Source organism: Procambarus clarkii, chromosome 49 (assembly GCF_040958095.1).
Source record: "Procambarus clarkii isolate CNS0578487 chromosome 49, FALCON_Pclarkii_2.0, whole genome shotgun sequence".
In the NCBI taxonomy this organism is placed as follows: Eukaryota; Metazoa; Arthropoda; class Malacostraca; order Decapoda; family Cambaridae; genus Procambarus; species Procambarus clarkii.
Genome location: NC_091198.1, coordinates 13,994,379 through 14,011,203, shown reverse-complemented (window position 1 = coordinate 14,011,203; position 16,825 = coordinate 13,994,379). Strand labels below are relative to the sequence as shown.

General features: G+C 44.0%; 2 protein-coding genes across 2 annotated transcripts in view; both read left to right on the top strand.

Moving 5' to 3' along the window:
* The first annotated feature begins 5,634 nt into the window (after positions 1-5,634).
* On the top strand, positions 5,635-6,894 carry LOC138351395 (uncharacterized). The gene has a single exon (XM_069303209.1). The coding sequence runs from the start codon at positions 5,635-5,637 to the stop codon at positions 6,892-6,894; it is 1,260 nt and encodes a 419-aa protein (XP_069159310.1).
* A 396-nt stretch (positions 6,895-7,290) lies between these two features.
* The window catches only part of LOC123763229 (uncharacterized), a 48,153-nt gene continuing 38,618 nt past the window's right edge, over positions 7,291-16,825 (top strand). The window contains exon 1 of the mRNA XM_045750308.2: positions 7,291-7,436. The gene's annotated coding sequence lies outside the window, so the exon portion shown is untranslated. The remainder of the gene's footprint in view (positions 7,437-16,825) is intronic.

Genomic DNA, 16,825 nt, shown 5'->3' with positions numbered 1-16,825 from the left:
TGGGGCCTACAGTGACCAGTTGCTGGGGCCTATAGTGACCAGTTGCTGGAGCCTACAGTGACCAGTTGCTGGGGCCTACAGTGACCAGTTGCTGGGGCCTACAGTGACCAGTTGCTGGGGCCTACAGTGACCAGTTGCTGGAGCCTACAGTGACCAGTTGCTGGGGCCTACAGTGACCAGTTGCTGGGGCCTACAGTGACCAGTTGCTGGGGCCTGTATTGACCAGTTGCTGGGGCCTACAGTGACCAGTTGCTGGGGCGTACAGTGACCAGTTGCTGGGGCCTACAGTGACTGGTTGCTGGTGCCTACAGTGACCAGTTGCTGGGGCCTACAGTGACTGGTTGCTGGAGCCTACTGTTACAACCCTGGGTTCCTCAGATGAAACCCAGAGGTCAATTTGAGCTCTAGATAATTACTATACATTAATTCATAGAATTGGATCATGTGAGAAGGATATTTAATTATAATAATATTTATATTATACTCAAATCTCTGAATATGTTAGACATTAAGTCACTGCACATTCTCTCATGTGTATTATACATATATAAAACGCTGAACTCTAATGCCAATCCTGACCTCAAAAGCTTCATTGAAGGTTGTAACAGAACCCATGAGCACCACATCAGAAACAAATACAGTTTTGATATTCCTAGAGTACGACTTAATCAAACTAGAAATGCTCTCCAAAACAAGGTGACCCAGAATGTGGAATGACCTTCCCAAACATGTTAAAGACTGTACCTCTCTCAACCAGTTTAAGATAAAAACGAAGCACTACCTAATAAATTCCCTGTAACCTACCTTACCCCTCTATTGTCAACCCATGTCTGTTTTTTGTTTTTTTTAACACCGCTGTTTGTCGACCTAATTATATTTGTGCTGCTTTTTCAGCCATGTTCCCCCCTTTCTTATTTTTATTTTTATTTGTTCTCAACACATTTTATACTTTAAACTCAATTAGTATTAAGTTTTAGTCTTTAATGTTTTTCCTGCCTGAAACGCTTTGCGTAATAGTGGCTTTTGGCATTTTATGTACCAGCTCTATCTATAAACCTAGCAATTTTTTAAAAAATCTCTTGTATGTACCTTACCTGAATAAACATTTATTTATTTATTTATTTATTTATTTATATCAGGGCTCCTTAAAACCCAGGAGTATGCCTTATTCCTGTCGCCCTTGCCAAACGTAAGATGAATCTTGTTGTTAATTAATTATAACGAACTAATTATCAACTAGTCTTAGAACAATTAATGTAACCAGTTTTTACGTCGGTGAAAAATTTGTAATGTTTATAATCTGCACGATCAGCTGGTTGTCTTCCAGGCAACAACAACTGGAGAGAGCTCAGACTGGAGGCTCCTGCGTTCTTCTCTGTTCGGGCTGTGGTCGTGACCACATCTTCCTGTGGGGCTCTGCCTCCATTCCTCTCCTCCTCCCTTTCCCTTACCTTAAGCTACTGAAAACTACTAAGATAAGTACAAACCCGCCTTACCGTGCTACTAGCTAGGCTTATGTGTGTAGTATAGATATTGTGTAGTATAAGCCAGTGTTTTGGTCATCCCTAAGTGATAGGGTACCACGTGGAGGTTACTACCCCAAGCTGCTTCAAGCTTTCGAGTTCTTTACAAGTAGACTTTACCCTAGCTTGTCCTAATGGTAAAACCTTGTATCCTACTTATGTAGACCAAGGCTTTTTAACGCAAGATAGTGTGGTAAAGTAGTTATAGTTATTGTTGTTAATGTATATGGGGGGTTAAGAGGGTTTAATAAATTAGCTAGTTTTAAAGGAGTATCCATTCTTCCTGTGTAGGGGTCAGTGATCATCCGCTAGACTGACATATTTTCTTAAGCCACTAAATTAATATGGTTTTATGTTCTTATTGGGGGCCGGGGCTTTCTGATCACTAATTTTGATACATCCTCATTCTAGCTGTTGGGCCTTCCCATTAATACTCATTACCCCTCATAACAGTAGCAAATTTATAACATCTACAGTGACTGGTTGCTGGAGCCTACAGTGACTGGTTGCTGGTGCCTACAGTGACTGGTTGCTGGTGCCTACAGTGACTGGTTTTGGCAGTGACGATCCTGGCACATTTTAACGGTGAGCATCTGGAGACTGCAGCAGTGTAAACTGCAGCATCACAATCAATTATTGTCGCGTGTTTTGGAGGTCGAGCATTGGTAGGTTTCTCAAGTGTAGCTGGAGCAGGCTGCCACACGATGTGGAGGCGGCAATAGTTGCTGGTTTACAGGTGGGATAGGCTGCGGTGTACATCGTTGTTATGGACGATTAGATATTTGGTTTACACTCGAGTTATAACGTCTGTAGCCTTTTCAGTATCAATAATTTTCAATAATTATTTGCAATAGGTTTTAGGCCCAAATGTTTTGGTCTTATTTGTTAGGGTATCATCTTCCTGCTCTTTGTAGGGAATGCAACGAGTCAAATAATTCATTTTCTTCGTCGTATTAACTTCGCCGATAACCTAATTCTATAATTTATTTGGGGTTTAGCCTAATCCCTCTGCGGGCGTAGCCTCACTAATTACACCATTTGAGTTACAGCTTCGGAGAACTCCAGAGACATTGCCCGGGAATTTAAATATCACTATAAAGCATTTATGTGTCAGCTTACATCTCATAATATTATTATCAAAGAAATGTACTAATTAATAAATACATTAATCTTAAGATAAGCCTGAAGACCTGCCCGTAATTATTGGCTTGATAAAAAAATACAAATACAAAATAATTGTACAGCAAGGCACCTTTATTAGTGTATACGAGGCAGTTGTTATAGTTATATCCACCCAACTCATTAAGTAATCACTGTACTGTAATCACATTGTAAACCGTTTTGTAGTTAAAATATTAATTATTATTATAAATGGATCACTACCTCACTTCCTAGTCTATCAGCTCCCTCTCCTGCCTTAAACAGTGCCAAAACTTAGGTAAACTCAGGTAAATATTTATGTTTACATCAGTGCTTTAGCTAATTAGGTATCAGACAGCTGTTCGTAGTAGTCAACCTCAGAGTTAACCCCCATCACACTTATATATCCAGACGACGAAACACAATAACGGGGCTGAATATATGATGACCAAATCACACGTCAGAAGATGGAGAAACGACGACGTTTCGAACCCGTCTTAAACCATTACCATGAAATATTACAGCACGTCCTCCAAACCAGGACCCAAAAGTGATTCCATGCACCCGCCAACCCCGCTGTTTATGAATGAAAAACGGTTTACACACGACTCACAACTGATGACGTCCGAACACTTCCGGAACAAGTGCTTCACTGATGACTTTTGTTCAAACCACAACGCTGTAAATGCTTCACCCACGTACTACAAATACAAATAATCGCCAACAGAACCTAAACACCTATCCTAACCTAACCTATGCCTATATATACACAATATGCTAATATATTATAATATTAATTTATACTTGAGAAAATTCCCGTTTTGAATGAACAGCATGTTAAAATTTATGAATGCGTCTGTGGGGTCGACCGCTGGATGTAATGGACTTGAGTCGAGGACGGGTTGGTATTTCGACTTGATAATGATCCACGACGGACCAAAATGTGGTCGTTTCTTCATCTTCAGGTGTGTGTGGGTTGATCCTCACACTTATATATTGTCGCGAGCATTACACTTTTAGGAATGACAACCAATTTAAAAAAAAATGGCGGACAGTCTCATATAGGAAGGAGAGTGACTCTCCTTCCTATATTTATTTATTTATTTATTTATTTATTTATTTATATACAAGGAAGTACATTGGGTTTCTGAGAATACATAGCATGGTGTTTACATCTTGTAAAGCCACTAGTACGCGCAGCGTTTCGGGCTGTCCTTAAACTAACAGATAATGTTAAGTAGGTAAATTCTAGCAGAATTAATAAAATGATAATAGGTACATTGCAAGAAAAAAGAAAAATGAGATGGGAGAGATTAGTAGGTATATTAAAGCACATTGGTTGCTCTGATTGCTTACATTGACAGCTTGATTGGTAATTTAGACAAGATTAATGGGCACCATACAGCAAATTGATAGTACATATAAGAAGACAACAATGATCACAATGGTAAAGTTGTTTGGATTAGGTACATAAAGATTGGGACATTGGGTAGCAATAGATACAGTGCACTTTTAAACCAACATGGTAGGAAACTATGAAGATAAAATTAGGTACTTTTTAGTTTTGTTTTTGAATGACGCAAAAGTTGGACAGCTTTTCAATTCACTAGGGAGTGAGTTCCATAGACTGGGTCCCTTTATTTGCATAGAATGTTTACACAGATTAAGTTTGACTCTGGGGATATCAAAGAGATATTTATTTCTGATGTGGTGATGTTAGAAGTGTGTGTGTTGAAGTATGTTAGAATCTGAAGAGGCTCAAATCTGCTTTTTTCTGAGTCTAACACATGTTACAGCCAGTACTGAGCATTGTGCAGACGGCAGACGAGGGTGTGTGTGTGTACTCACCTAGTTGTGCTTGCGGGGGTTGAGCTGTGGCTCTTTGGTCCCGCCTCTCAACTGTCTATCAACTGGTGTACAGATTCCTGAGCCTACTGGGCTCTATCATATCTACATTTGAAACTGTGTATGGAGTCAGCCTCCACCACATCACCCCCTAATGCATTCCATTTGTCAACTACTCTGACAGTGAAAAAACAATTATAATGTCTGTATGGCTCATTTGGTCACTCACTTTCCACCTGTGTCCCTTAGTGCGTGTGTCTCTTGAGTTAAATAGCCTGCCCTTATCTACCCTATCAATTCCTTTGAGAATCTTGTATGTGATAATCATGTCCCCTCTAACTCTTCTGTCTTCCAGTGACGTGAGGTTTAATTCCCGTAGTCTCTCCTCGTAGCTCATACCCTTCAGTTCGGGTACTAGTCTGGTGGCAAACCTCTGAACCTTTTCCAGTTTAGTCTTACGCTTGACTAGATATGAACTCCATGCTGGAGCTGCATACTCCAGGATTGGTCTCACGTAGGTGGTATACAAAGTTCTGAATGATTCCCTTTACAAGTTTCTAAAGGCCGTTCTTATCTTGGCCAACCTGGCATATGCCGCTGATGTTATGCTCTTGATATGGGCTTCAGGGGACAGGTCTGGCGTGATATCAACCCTCAAGTCTTTCTCTGATTCTTGAAGTATTTCATCTCCCAAATGATACCTTGTGTCTGGCCTCCTGCTCCCTACACCTATCTTCATTACATTGCATTTGCTCGGGTTAAACTCTAACAATCATTTGTTGGACCATTCCTTTAGTCTGTCCAGGTCTTCTTGAAGCCTCAAGCTGTCCTCTCAAGCTGTGTGTGAGTGAGAGAGTGTGGGTGTATGAGTGAGAGCGTCCACTGTCCACACTACACGATACTCTAGTGGGCTCTATAGTGAACTTATATAGACAAGTGTGATATAGAAATAGCTTATATATAAGTCTTACACAGTAATAGCCTAAGCTACTCTATCCTTCTGAGATTTACTTCCTTTCCTCAATAAACATATTGAACCACCCGTTGCTTAAGGAGGTGAAGCCGCGCGCGTGCACGCACCTCTATGGTAGTGCCAGCACGGGACTCTATTGACCGTACCGTCACTATGGTAGTGCCGGCACGGGACTCTACTGACTGTACCGTCACTATGGTAGTGCCAGCACGGGACTCTACTGACCGTACCGTCACTACGGTAGTGCCAGCACGGGACTCTACTGACTGTACCGTCACTATGGTAGTGCCAGCACGGGACTCTACTGACCGTACCGTCACTATGGTAGTGCCAGCACGGGACTCTACTGACTGTACCGTCACTATGGTAGTGCCAGCACGGGACTCTACTGACCGTACCGTCACTATGGTAGTGCCAGCACGGGACTCTACTGACTGTACCGTCACTATGGTAGTGCCAGCACGGGACTCTACTGACCGTACCGTCACTATGGTAGTGCCAGCACGGGACTCTACTGACTGTACCGTCACTATGGTAGTGCCAGCACGGGACTCTACTGACTGTACTGTCACTATGGTAGTGCCAGCACGGGACTCTACTGACTGTACCGTCACTATGGTAGTGCCAGCACGGGACTCTACTGACTGTACCGTCACTATGGCAGTGCCAGCACGGGACTCTACTGACTGTACCGTCACTATGGTAGTGCCAGCACGGGACTCTACTGACTGTACCGCCACTATTGTAGTGCCAGCACGGGACTCTACTGACTGTACCGTCACTATGGTAGTGCCAGCACGGGACTCTACTGACTGTACCGTCACTATGGTAGTGCCAGCACGGGACTCTACTGACCGTACCGTCACTATGGTAGTGCCAGCACGGGACTCTACTGACTGTACCGCCACTATGGTAGTGCCAGCACGGGACTCTACTGACCGTACCGTCACTATGGTAGTGCCATCACGGGACTCTACTGACTGTACCGTCACTATGGTAGTGCCAGCACGGGACTCTACTGACTGTACCGTCACTATGGTAGTGCCAGCACGGGACTCTACTGACTGTACCGCCACTACGGTAGTGCCAGCACGGGACTCTACTGACTGTACCGCCACTATGGTAGTGCCAGCACGGGACTCTACTGACCGTACCGTCACTATGGTAGTGCCAGCACGGGACTCTACTGACCGTACCGTCACTATGGTAGTGCCAGCACGGGACTCTACTGACCGTACCGCCACTATGGTAGTGCCAGCACGGGACTCTACTGACCGTACCGTCACTATGGTAGTGCCAGCACGGGACTCTACTGACCGTACCGTCACTATGGTAGTGCCAGCACGGGACTCTACACTACTGGTCACCAAGTATAGTCCTCCACCTACAGTGTCTCATTACCAGCTACAGTGATGTGGTTTGTGCAGTGACCTTGCAGGCTTGGCTGTGGTTGACCTGTACAGTGACCTTGCAGGCTTGGCTGTGGTTGACTCGTGCAGTGATGCTGATGGTGTCTGGCTGTGCTTGAGTGACTTCAATTAATTGTTCATCAAAGCTAACAGCGCCTGGTTAAGGTGAGTGGCCTGTAGTTGACCATGTCACTCAGTACTCATGTAACTGGCAGCTGTTATGCTTAACTATATGGAATACAAATTGAAAGCACATTAGGCACCGTCCACGGAGCTGTGTAATATTTCCGCCACAAGCTGGCTTGGCTTCCATAACAATAACCTAACTCTCCAAGCGGGAATGTCACAGCTCCGACATCAAGCTTATATGCTGGAAGCTGGCGTCCTCTGTAGCCAGTGGCCGCTGTAGACAATGCTATTTTCCCGTTAATCCGCTTATAGATGTCGTAATGTGAGAGCGGTGGGCCGGGAGGTGAGCCAGTGTTGGTGGGGCCTCGCTCCGGTGTGCAGTTACACAGTCCGCTCCTCCCTCTCTACCACACACAGGTCAGTCATATATACACCACTCCTCCTTCACACACCTGTACGGGATATTCATGCCCCTGCCACCTCTTGGTTGACTTCATCTTCATCAATCAATCAAATTCACACACACCTGTATGGGTAGAAGTGCGGTTTTTGTTATGTTTATCAACTGCAGGTGGTAATTGTTCTCTATGGGAGGCTGTTTTGTGGTATTGTCTTTTTAATATTGGAAAACTTTAAGATATATTGCTACTACCTTAATATGTGATTCTCTGAGTCTTGTTTAGTGGGTACCTTAATCTTCTTCCTGAGTGGTGGTTTGTTGTGCACCCCATACTGGTCCTGTGAGTGGTGGTTTGTTGTGCACCCCATACTGGTCCTGTGAGTGGTGGTTTGTTGTGCACCCCATACTGGTCCTGTGAGTGGTGGTTTGTTGTGCACCCCATACTAGTCCTGTGAATGGTGGTTTGTTGTGCACCCCATACTGGTCCTGTGAGTGGTGGTTTGTTGTGCACCCCATACTGGTCCTGTGAGTGGTGGTTTGTTGTGCACCCCATACTGGTCCTGTGAGTGGTGGTTTGTTGTGCACCCCATACTGGTCCTGTGAGTGGTGGTTTGTTGTGCACCCCATACTGGTCCTGTGAGTGGTGGTTTGTTGTGCACCCCATACTGGTCCTGTGAGTGGTGGTTTGTTGTGCACCCCATACTGGTCCTGTGAGTGGTGGTTTGTTGTGCACCCCATACTGGTCCTGTGAGTGGTGGTTTGTTGTGCACCCCATACTGGTCCTGTGAGTGGTGGTTTGTTGTGCACCCCATACTGGTCCTGTGAGTGGTGGTTTGTTGTGCACCCCATACTGGTCCTGTGAGTGGTGGTTTGTTGTGCACCCCATACTGGTCCTGTGAGTGGTGGCTTGTTGTGCACCCTATACTGGTCCTGTGAGTGGTGGTTTGTTGTGCACCCCATACTGGTCCTGTGAGTGGTGGTTTGTTGTGCACCCCATACTGGTCCTGTGAGTGGTGGTTTGTTGTGCACCCCATACTAGTCCTGTGAATGGTGGTTTGTTGTGCACCCCATACTGGTCCTGTGAGTGGTGGTTTGTTGTGCACCCCATACTGGTCCTGTGAGTGGTGGTTTGTTGTGCACCCCATACTGGTCCTGTGAGTGGTGGTTTGTTGTGCACCCCATACTAGTCCTGTGAATGGTGGTTTGTTGTGCACCCCATACTGGTCCTGTGAGTGGTGGTTTGTTGTGCACCCCATACTGGTCCTGTGAGTGGTGGTTTGTTGTGCACCCCATACTGGTCCTGTGAGTGGTGGTTTGTTGTGCACCCCATACTGGTCCTGTGAGTGGTGGTTTGTTGTGCACCCCATACTGGTCCTGTGAGTGGTGGTTTGTTGTGCACCCCATACTGGTCCTGTGAGTGGTGGTTTGTTGTGCACCCCATACTAGTCCTGTGAATGGTGGTTTGTTGTGCACCCCATACTGGTCCTGTGAGTGGTGGTTTGTTGTGCACCCCATACTGGTCCTGTGAGTGGTGGTTTGTTGTGCACCCCATACTGGTCCTGTGAGTGGTGGTTTGTTGTGCACCCCATACTGGTCCTGTGAGTGGTGGTTTGTTGTGCACCCCATACTGGTCCTGTGAGTGGTGGTTTGTTGTGCACCCCATACTGGTCCTGTGAGTGGTGGTTTGTTGTGCACCCCATACTAGTCCTGTGAATGGTGGTTTGTTGTGCACCCCATACTGGTCCTGTGAGTGGTGGTTTGTTGTGCACCCCATACTGGTCCTGTGAGTGGTGGTTTGTTGTGCACCCCATACTGGTCCTGTGAGTGGTGGTTTGTTGTGCACCCCATACTGGTCCTGTGAGTGGTGGTTTGTTGTGCACCCCATACTCGTCCTGTGAGTGGTGGTTTGTTGTGCACCCCATACTGGTCCTGTGGTCCTGTGAGTGGTGGTTTGTTGTGCACCCCATACTGGTCCTGTGAGTGGTAGTTTGTTGTGCACCCCATACTGGTCCTGTGAGTGGTGGTTTGTTGTGCACCCCATACTCGTCCTGTGAGTGGTGGTTTGTTGTGCACCCCATACTCGTCCTGTGAGTGGTGGTTTGTTGTGCACCCCATACTCGTCTTGTGAGTGGTGGTTTGTTGTACACCCCATACTCGTCCTGTGAGTGGTGGTTTGTTGTGCACCCCATACTGGTCCTGTGAGTGGTGGTTTGTTGTGCACCCCATACTCGTCCTGTGAGTGGTGGTTTGTTGTGCACCCCATACTGGTCCTGTGAGTGGTAGTTTGTTGTGCACCCCATACTGGTCCTGTGAGTGGTAGTTTGTTGTGCACCCCATACTGGTCCTATGAGTGGTAGTTTGTTGTGCACCCCATACTGGTCCTGTGGGCGATAGTTTACTGTGTGTCCTATACATCCTAGTATTACAAGTATGACTTGTGTAATGTATATAGACTAAACTTTCACCTGTCTGCAAGGATATCTCATTCACTTGGACTATCCTTCCGCATTCACTTCAAACATCTACATCATCTAAAAAATAAAATAAAAAATTAAAATGTTTATTCAGGTAAGGTACATACATACAAGAGATTTTCCAAAATATTGATGGATTTATAGATAGAGCTAGTACATACAATGCCTAAAGCCACTATTACGCAAAGCGTTTCGGGCAGGAAAAACATTAATGACTAAAACTTAATACTAATTGAGTATAAAGAATAAAATGTGTTGAGAACAAATAAAAATAAAGACAAAAAAGAGGGAACATGGCTGAAAAGCAGCACAAATGGTACACAAATGGTTCATGGCTACTTGTACTCGTGTCACCTCTTGGGTGGCGTAATCAATCAATCAATCAACTGCCTGCAAGTTGCTTGCTCAGCTTGCTCAACTCACCATCACGTACCGTAATGTTGGACACAGTAATGTAATTAGATCTCCCTTGTAACTTCATCACAAATTTCAGGCAGTGTTTCAATGAAATGTAATTTCAGGCATTAGTAATTTAATGCACTGTAAATTGGTTAACCTATACGGAACATTGGTGTTCAGTTGTTCAACTCACTATGTGACGGTGAGGTTGATGAAAACTTTGCTATACTAGCCAGAACTGTGAATAGACTCTTGATGTTTGTTAACAAACTCTGTAATTAGCTTGCTAATGCTATAAGTGGTCAATTATGCATGGTCTAAAGTCCACTGTCGTTCAGTGGATGGGTATTGGTTGCATAATAAAGTAACTAAACTACTTATATTCAAAATGAGGGTTTACTAATATCCATGTAATTGAGCTGTTAGGTAGCTTGTCATTCCTTTCACACGCTTCATAAAATAGCATTTTGTTGTACCGAATTACATTTGTGACTCCTCAGGTCTGTATGTGAAATGAGAGGTCGAAGGATAGAACCTAATTGGTCCTCTAAAGTTTTAAGACATAATAAATCGAAACGGCCAATTAGCGCATGCGAATTAGTTCCTATTGTAATCCACTCTACCTCATTCACACACCAGTGATGGTTGAAACAATGCGGGGATACCAGGTCTATTATATTACATAACAGTAACACTAACAGCCTCATTCCAAGGCTTCAAATAATGAGGAGATCTGCGCGCTGGGTAAGTTTTTTTTTGCGGGCTCCAGCAGCCAGTCCGTTACATCAACGTTAATGAGACTAGGCTTCGAGCCCCGGTGGTCCGTTCAATATGTCGAGGGTATTACCCCTTGTGTTACCAGTGATAATCTCAGTGCCCGGGGCGCAGGGTAGAGCAGACAGTTATGCTGTTCATCCACTACCGGGTTATTACAGCCTCCTCCACTGTTGTGGTGGAGGGCGCCCAGGTTAATGTGGGGACAGGGGCGGCGGCCACCACTCCTAGTCTTAGCGAGGGTTAGGTTAGTTCACTTATTATGCTCCCCCATGTATATTCTTGTATAGGTAGTGGACCCCATACTCATCATGTGAGCGGTAGTGGACCCCATACTCATCCTGTGAGCGGTAGTGGACCCCATACTCATCCTGTGAGCGGTAGTGGACCCCATACTCATCCTGTGAGCGGTAGTGGACCCCATACTCATCCTGTGAGCGGTAGTGGACCCCATACTCATCCTGTGAGCGGTAGTGAACCCCATACTCATCTAGTGAGCGGTAGTGGTCCCCATACTCATCCTGTGAGCGGTAGTGGACCCCATACTCATCCTGTGAGCGGTAGTGGACCCCATACTCATCCTGTGAGCGGTAGTGGACCCCATACTCATCCTGTGAGCGGTAGTGAACCCCATACTCATCTAATGAGCAGTAGTGGACCCCATACTCATCCTGTGAGCGGTAGTGGACCCCATATTCATCCCATGAGCGGTAGTTAGATACATCAACAATCAATTTTTAGCTTATCAAAGACATCAATGTGATCCCAGAAGGCAGCAACACCATCCAGTTTAGTTTAGTTGATTATGGACATAACAAGAAGCAACGGTTTCAAGCTCAACAAGCCACAATGTAGGACTGAGAACAGGAGATACTTCTTCACCCACAGGGTTATAAACCCGTGGAACCGCCTACCCGCCGAAGCTGCAAACGCCAAAATTTTGTTAGGTTTTAAAATCTAACTGGAGAGGAACATCAAGGCAAACCTTCAACTGAAGGGAGAACCTTCGACAAGCCGGCGGCTTCCTGGCCTTGTCGAGGCCACTAGTATTAGTGGCCTTCAGGTAAATTCAGGTAAATAACGGTTCGGAAGTCTTGCCCTCGAGTAACAGCCAGCTGAGTCTCCTCTTCTAGTTCCTCAAGTTTTTGTCTGTTGTCAGCGTCTGTAAGATGATGATGTGTCATTGGCGGGAAAACTATGTCTGTCGACCTTTTGGAGGTCAAACCGACCAAGGACGACCTCTAGTATGCCCCCACAGTCTCAGTAGCCTCATATATTCTCCAACAGTCTCAGTAGCCTCATATATTCTCCCACAGTCTCAGTAGCCTCATATATTCTCCAACAGTCTCAGTAGCCTCATATATTCTCCCACAGTCTCAGTAGCCTCATATATTCTCCAACAGTCTCAGTAGCCTCATATATTCTCCAACAGTCTCAGTAGCCTCATATATTCTCCCACAGTCTCAGTAGCCTCATATATTCTCCAACAGTCTCAGTAGCCTCATATATTCTCCCACAGTCTCAGTAGCCTCATATATTCTCCAACAGTCTCAGTAGCCTCCTATATTCTCCAACAGTCTCAGTAGCCTCATATATTCTCCCACAGTCTCAGTAGCCTCATATATTCTCCAACAGTCTCAGTAGCCTCATATATTCTCCAACAGTCTCAGTAGCCTCATATATTCTCCAACAGTCTCAGTAGCCTCATATATTCTCCAACAGTCTCAGTAGCCTCACATGTTCTCCCACAGTCTCAGTAGCCTCATATATTCTCCAACAGTCTCAGTAGCCTCATATATTCTCCCACAGTCTCAGTAGCCTCATATATTCTCCAACAGTCTCAGTAGCCTCATATATTCTCCCACAGTCTCAGTAGCCTCATATATTCTCCAACAGTCTCAGTAGCCTCATATATTCTCCCACAGTCTCAGTAGCCTCACATGTTCTCCACCAATGATCTAATCATTCTGACCATCCTCATGTTTTGGTAGTACTCATAGTAACAATGAGGACCATAGTATATACTGACGTACAAAGAAATTAGAAAGATTTTAGAAATCTGAGCTATTGAGTTGGACAAACCGGAAAACTATTTTTTACTTGTGTTGCTTTGACAAACTGAACTAATCTATACTAACCTCCCTAGGCCTAATGCACGCAATCTGAGGCCTACTATAGTACATATGTGGGCTTTACTAGGCCTAGGAATATTGAAGTTTGATTTTTAACTTCATTTATTTTAAAGGAATTTCTTACTAGTCAGTATACTCCTATGTAAATACACTCCAGGCATTCATTCTGCTTTGCTGGGGACAGGAAGCTTGTATATATATATATATATATATATATATATATATATATATATATATATATATATATATATATATATATATATATATATGTCGTACCTAGTAGCCAGAACGCACTTCTCAGCCTACTATGCAAGGCCCGATTTGCCTAATAAGCCAAGTTTTCATGAATTAATTGTTTTTCGACTACCTAACCTACCTAACCTAACCTAACCTAACTTTTTCGGCTAGCTAACCTAACCTAACCTATAAAGATAGGTTAGGTTAGGTTAGGTAGGGTTGGTTAGGTTAGGTCATATATCTACGTTAATTTTAACTCCAATAAAATAAAATTGACCTCATACATAATGAAATGGGTAGCTTTATCATTTCATAAGAAAAAATTTAGAGAAAATATATTAATTCAGGAAAACTTGGCTTATTAGGCAAATCGGGCCTTGCATAGTAGGCTGAAAAGTGCGTTCTGGCTACTAGGTACAACATATATATATATATATATATATATATATATATATATATATATATATATATATATATATATATATATATATATATATATCTCCCCTTCTATATTTTTATAGTCGTAATGACTTGGCGCTTTCTTCTGATAATTACCTTACCTTTCGCGTGAGACTTATTCATAATTCTTCGAGAAGTCCGACGGAGCCATATTGATGACGGAGCCGCATTGATGACGGAGCCATAGTGATAACGGGGCCATATTGATGACGGGGCCATATTGATGACGGAGCTATAGTGATAACGGAGCCATATTGATGACGGAGCCGCATTGATGACGGAGCCATATTGATGACGTTGCCATAGTGATAACGGAGCCATATTGTAGACGTTGCCATAGTGATAACGGAGCCATGTTGATGATGGAACCATATTGATGACGGAGCCATATTAATGACAGTGGCATACTGATGACGGAGCCATATTGATGACGGTGTCATATTGATGGCGGAGTCATACTGATGACGGAGCCATAGTGATAGCAGCTATATTGATGACGGAGCCATAGTGATAACAGCCATATTGATTACGGACCCATACTGATGACGGAGCCATATTGATGACAAAGCCATAATGATGACGAAGCCATATTGATGACGGAGCCATATTGATAACGGAGCCATAATGATGATGGAGTAATATTAATGACGGAGCCATTGTGATAACAGCTATATTGATGACAAAGCCATATTGATGACGAAGTCATATGAATGACAGAGCCATATTGATGACGGAGCCATATTGAAGACGGAGTTATGTTAATGGCGGAGCCATATTAATGAGAGTCATATTAATGACGGAGTCATATTGATGACGGAGCCATAGTGACAACGGAGCCATAATGATAACGGAGCCATATTGATGATGGAGCGATAGTGATAACGGAGCCATATTGATGACGGAACCATATGAATGACGAAGCCATATTGATGTCGTTCCCATAGTGACAACGGAGTCATATTGAAGACGGAGCCGCATTGATGACGGAGCCATAGTGATAACGGAGCCATATTGATGACGAAGCCATAGTGATAACGGAGCCATATTGATGACGGAGCTATAGTGATAACGGAGCCATATTGATGACGGAGCCGCACTGATGACGGAGCCATATTGATGACGGTGCCATATTGATAACGGAGCCATAGTGATAACGGAGCCATATTGATGACGGAGCCATATTGATGACGGAGCTATAGTGATATCGGAGCCATACTGATGATGGAGCCGCATTGATGACGGAGCCATATTGATGACGTTGCCATAGTGATAACGGAGCCTTATTGATGACGGAGCTATAGGATACCAGCCATATTGATGACGGAGCCATATTGATGACGGTGTCATATTGATGACGGAGCCATATTGATGACGGTGTCATATTGATGACGGAGCCATATTGATGACGGAGCCATATTGATGACGGTGTCATATTGATGACGGAGCCATATTGATGACGGTGTCATATTGATGACGGAGCCATATTGATGACGGAGCCATATTGATGACGGTGTCATATTGATGACGGAGCCATATTGATGACGGAGTCATATTAATGACGGAGGCATATTGATGACGGAGCCATAGTGATAACAACCGTATTGATGACGGTGCCATATTAATGACGGAGTCATATTGATGATGGAGCCAAAGTGATAACAACCGTATTGATGACGGTGCCATATTAATGACGGAGTCATATTGATGATGGAGCCATAGTGACAACCATATTGATGACGGAGCCATAGTGACAACCATATTGATGACAGAGCCATTCTGATGACGGAGCCATAGTGATAACGGAGTCATACTGATGACGGAGCCATAGTGATAACGGTGCCATATCGATGACGGAGCCATAGTGATAACGGTGCCATATTGATGACGGAGCCATATTGATGACTGAGTCTGGGGAAGACATTATTCTGTCGCCAGGATGTTTAAGAAGTCACTTGTAGTACCTTTTGACATCCTGACCCTCCATACCCCACCAAGAAACTAATCACAAACAACCCTCATGCTCAGCTTGCTGCTAAATTAAGCACCATAGAACACATTCACAATATACAAACTGAAAACAACATTGCACAGACCATTTACACTGACGGATGACTCAATAAAGCTACAGGGAGGGCAGGAAGTGCTGTTATTACTCATCAGCCCGATGGCAGCACAATTCAAAGAAATATCCGAATTAGTAACTGGGCGTCCACAATGCAAGCCGAGTTGGTAGTAATACTGGTAGTGCTCGATATTATTGACAACACTGAAGTAGACAGCTTAATTATTTCTGATTCCCTTTCCTCACTACGAGCAATAAACAGTTTGTAATCAAGTAATAACGTCCTTGTCTTGGAAGCTAGACGTAGATATATAAGAATACTTAGCAAGAGGGTAAATATAAAAATGTTGTGGATTCCTTCTCACATTGGCCTGCAGGAACATGACAAAGTTGACGCCCTTGCTAAGGCTGCAGTAAATAAAGACAGTATTGAACGGAATCTTGAGTTATCAAATAGGTCCCTTAAAAGTGTCATTAGACGAGAACTCCTGGATGGATTTGAAGAAAGTTGAACAGTGCAAACTGGAACTAGCAGGTCCGTTGTTTATCACAATGAAATGTGTGAAGTCAAACATGTGTATGGGGCAAGTAACAAAGTCAGTAGACTAACAGATGTTGTCACAGCTCGTATAAGACTTGGCTATAAGTATCTCTGGCAGTTCGGCTTGTATAGGGATCTAGATGAAGTAAAGTGTAAAGTGTGTGGACAAAGACAGGGACACACACTCGAACACTATATCTTGGATTGTTGTAAAATTGAGCCATTTAGAGATAAATCTAAGCTCACTCTGTATGATATGGCAACCTATCTTATTACCATGGATAAATTACCTGAAATCCTTGCACTGTACCCACATTTCGCTTCCAGT

Coding starts and splice junctions, on each gene's coding strand:
- LOC138351395 (XM_069303209.1), top strand. CDS start 5,635: ATGGTAGTGCCGGCACGGGACTCTACTGACTGTACCGTCACTATGGTA.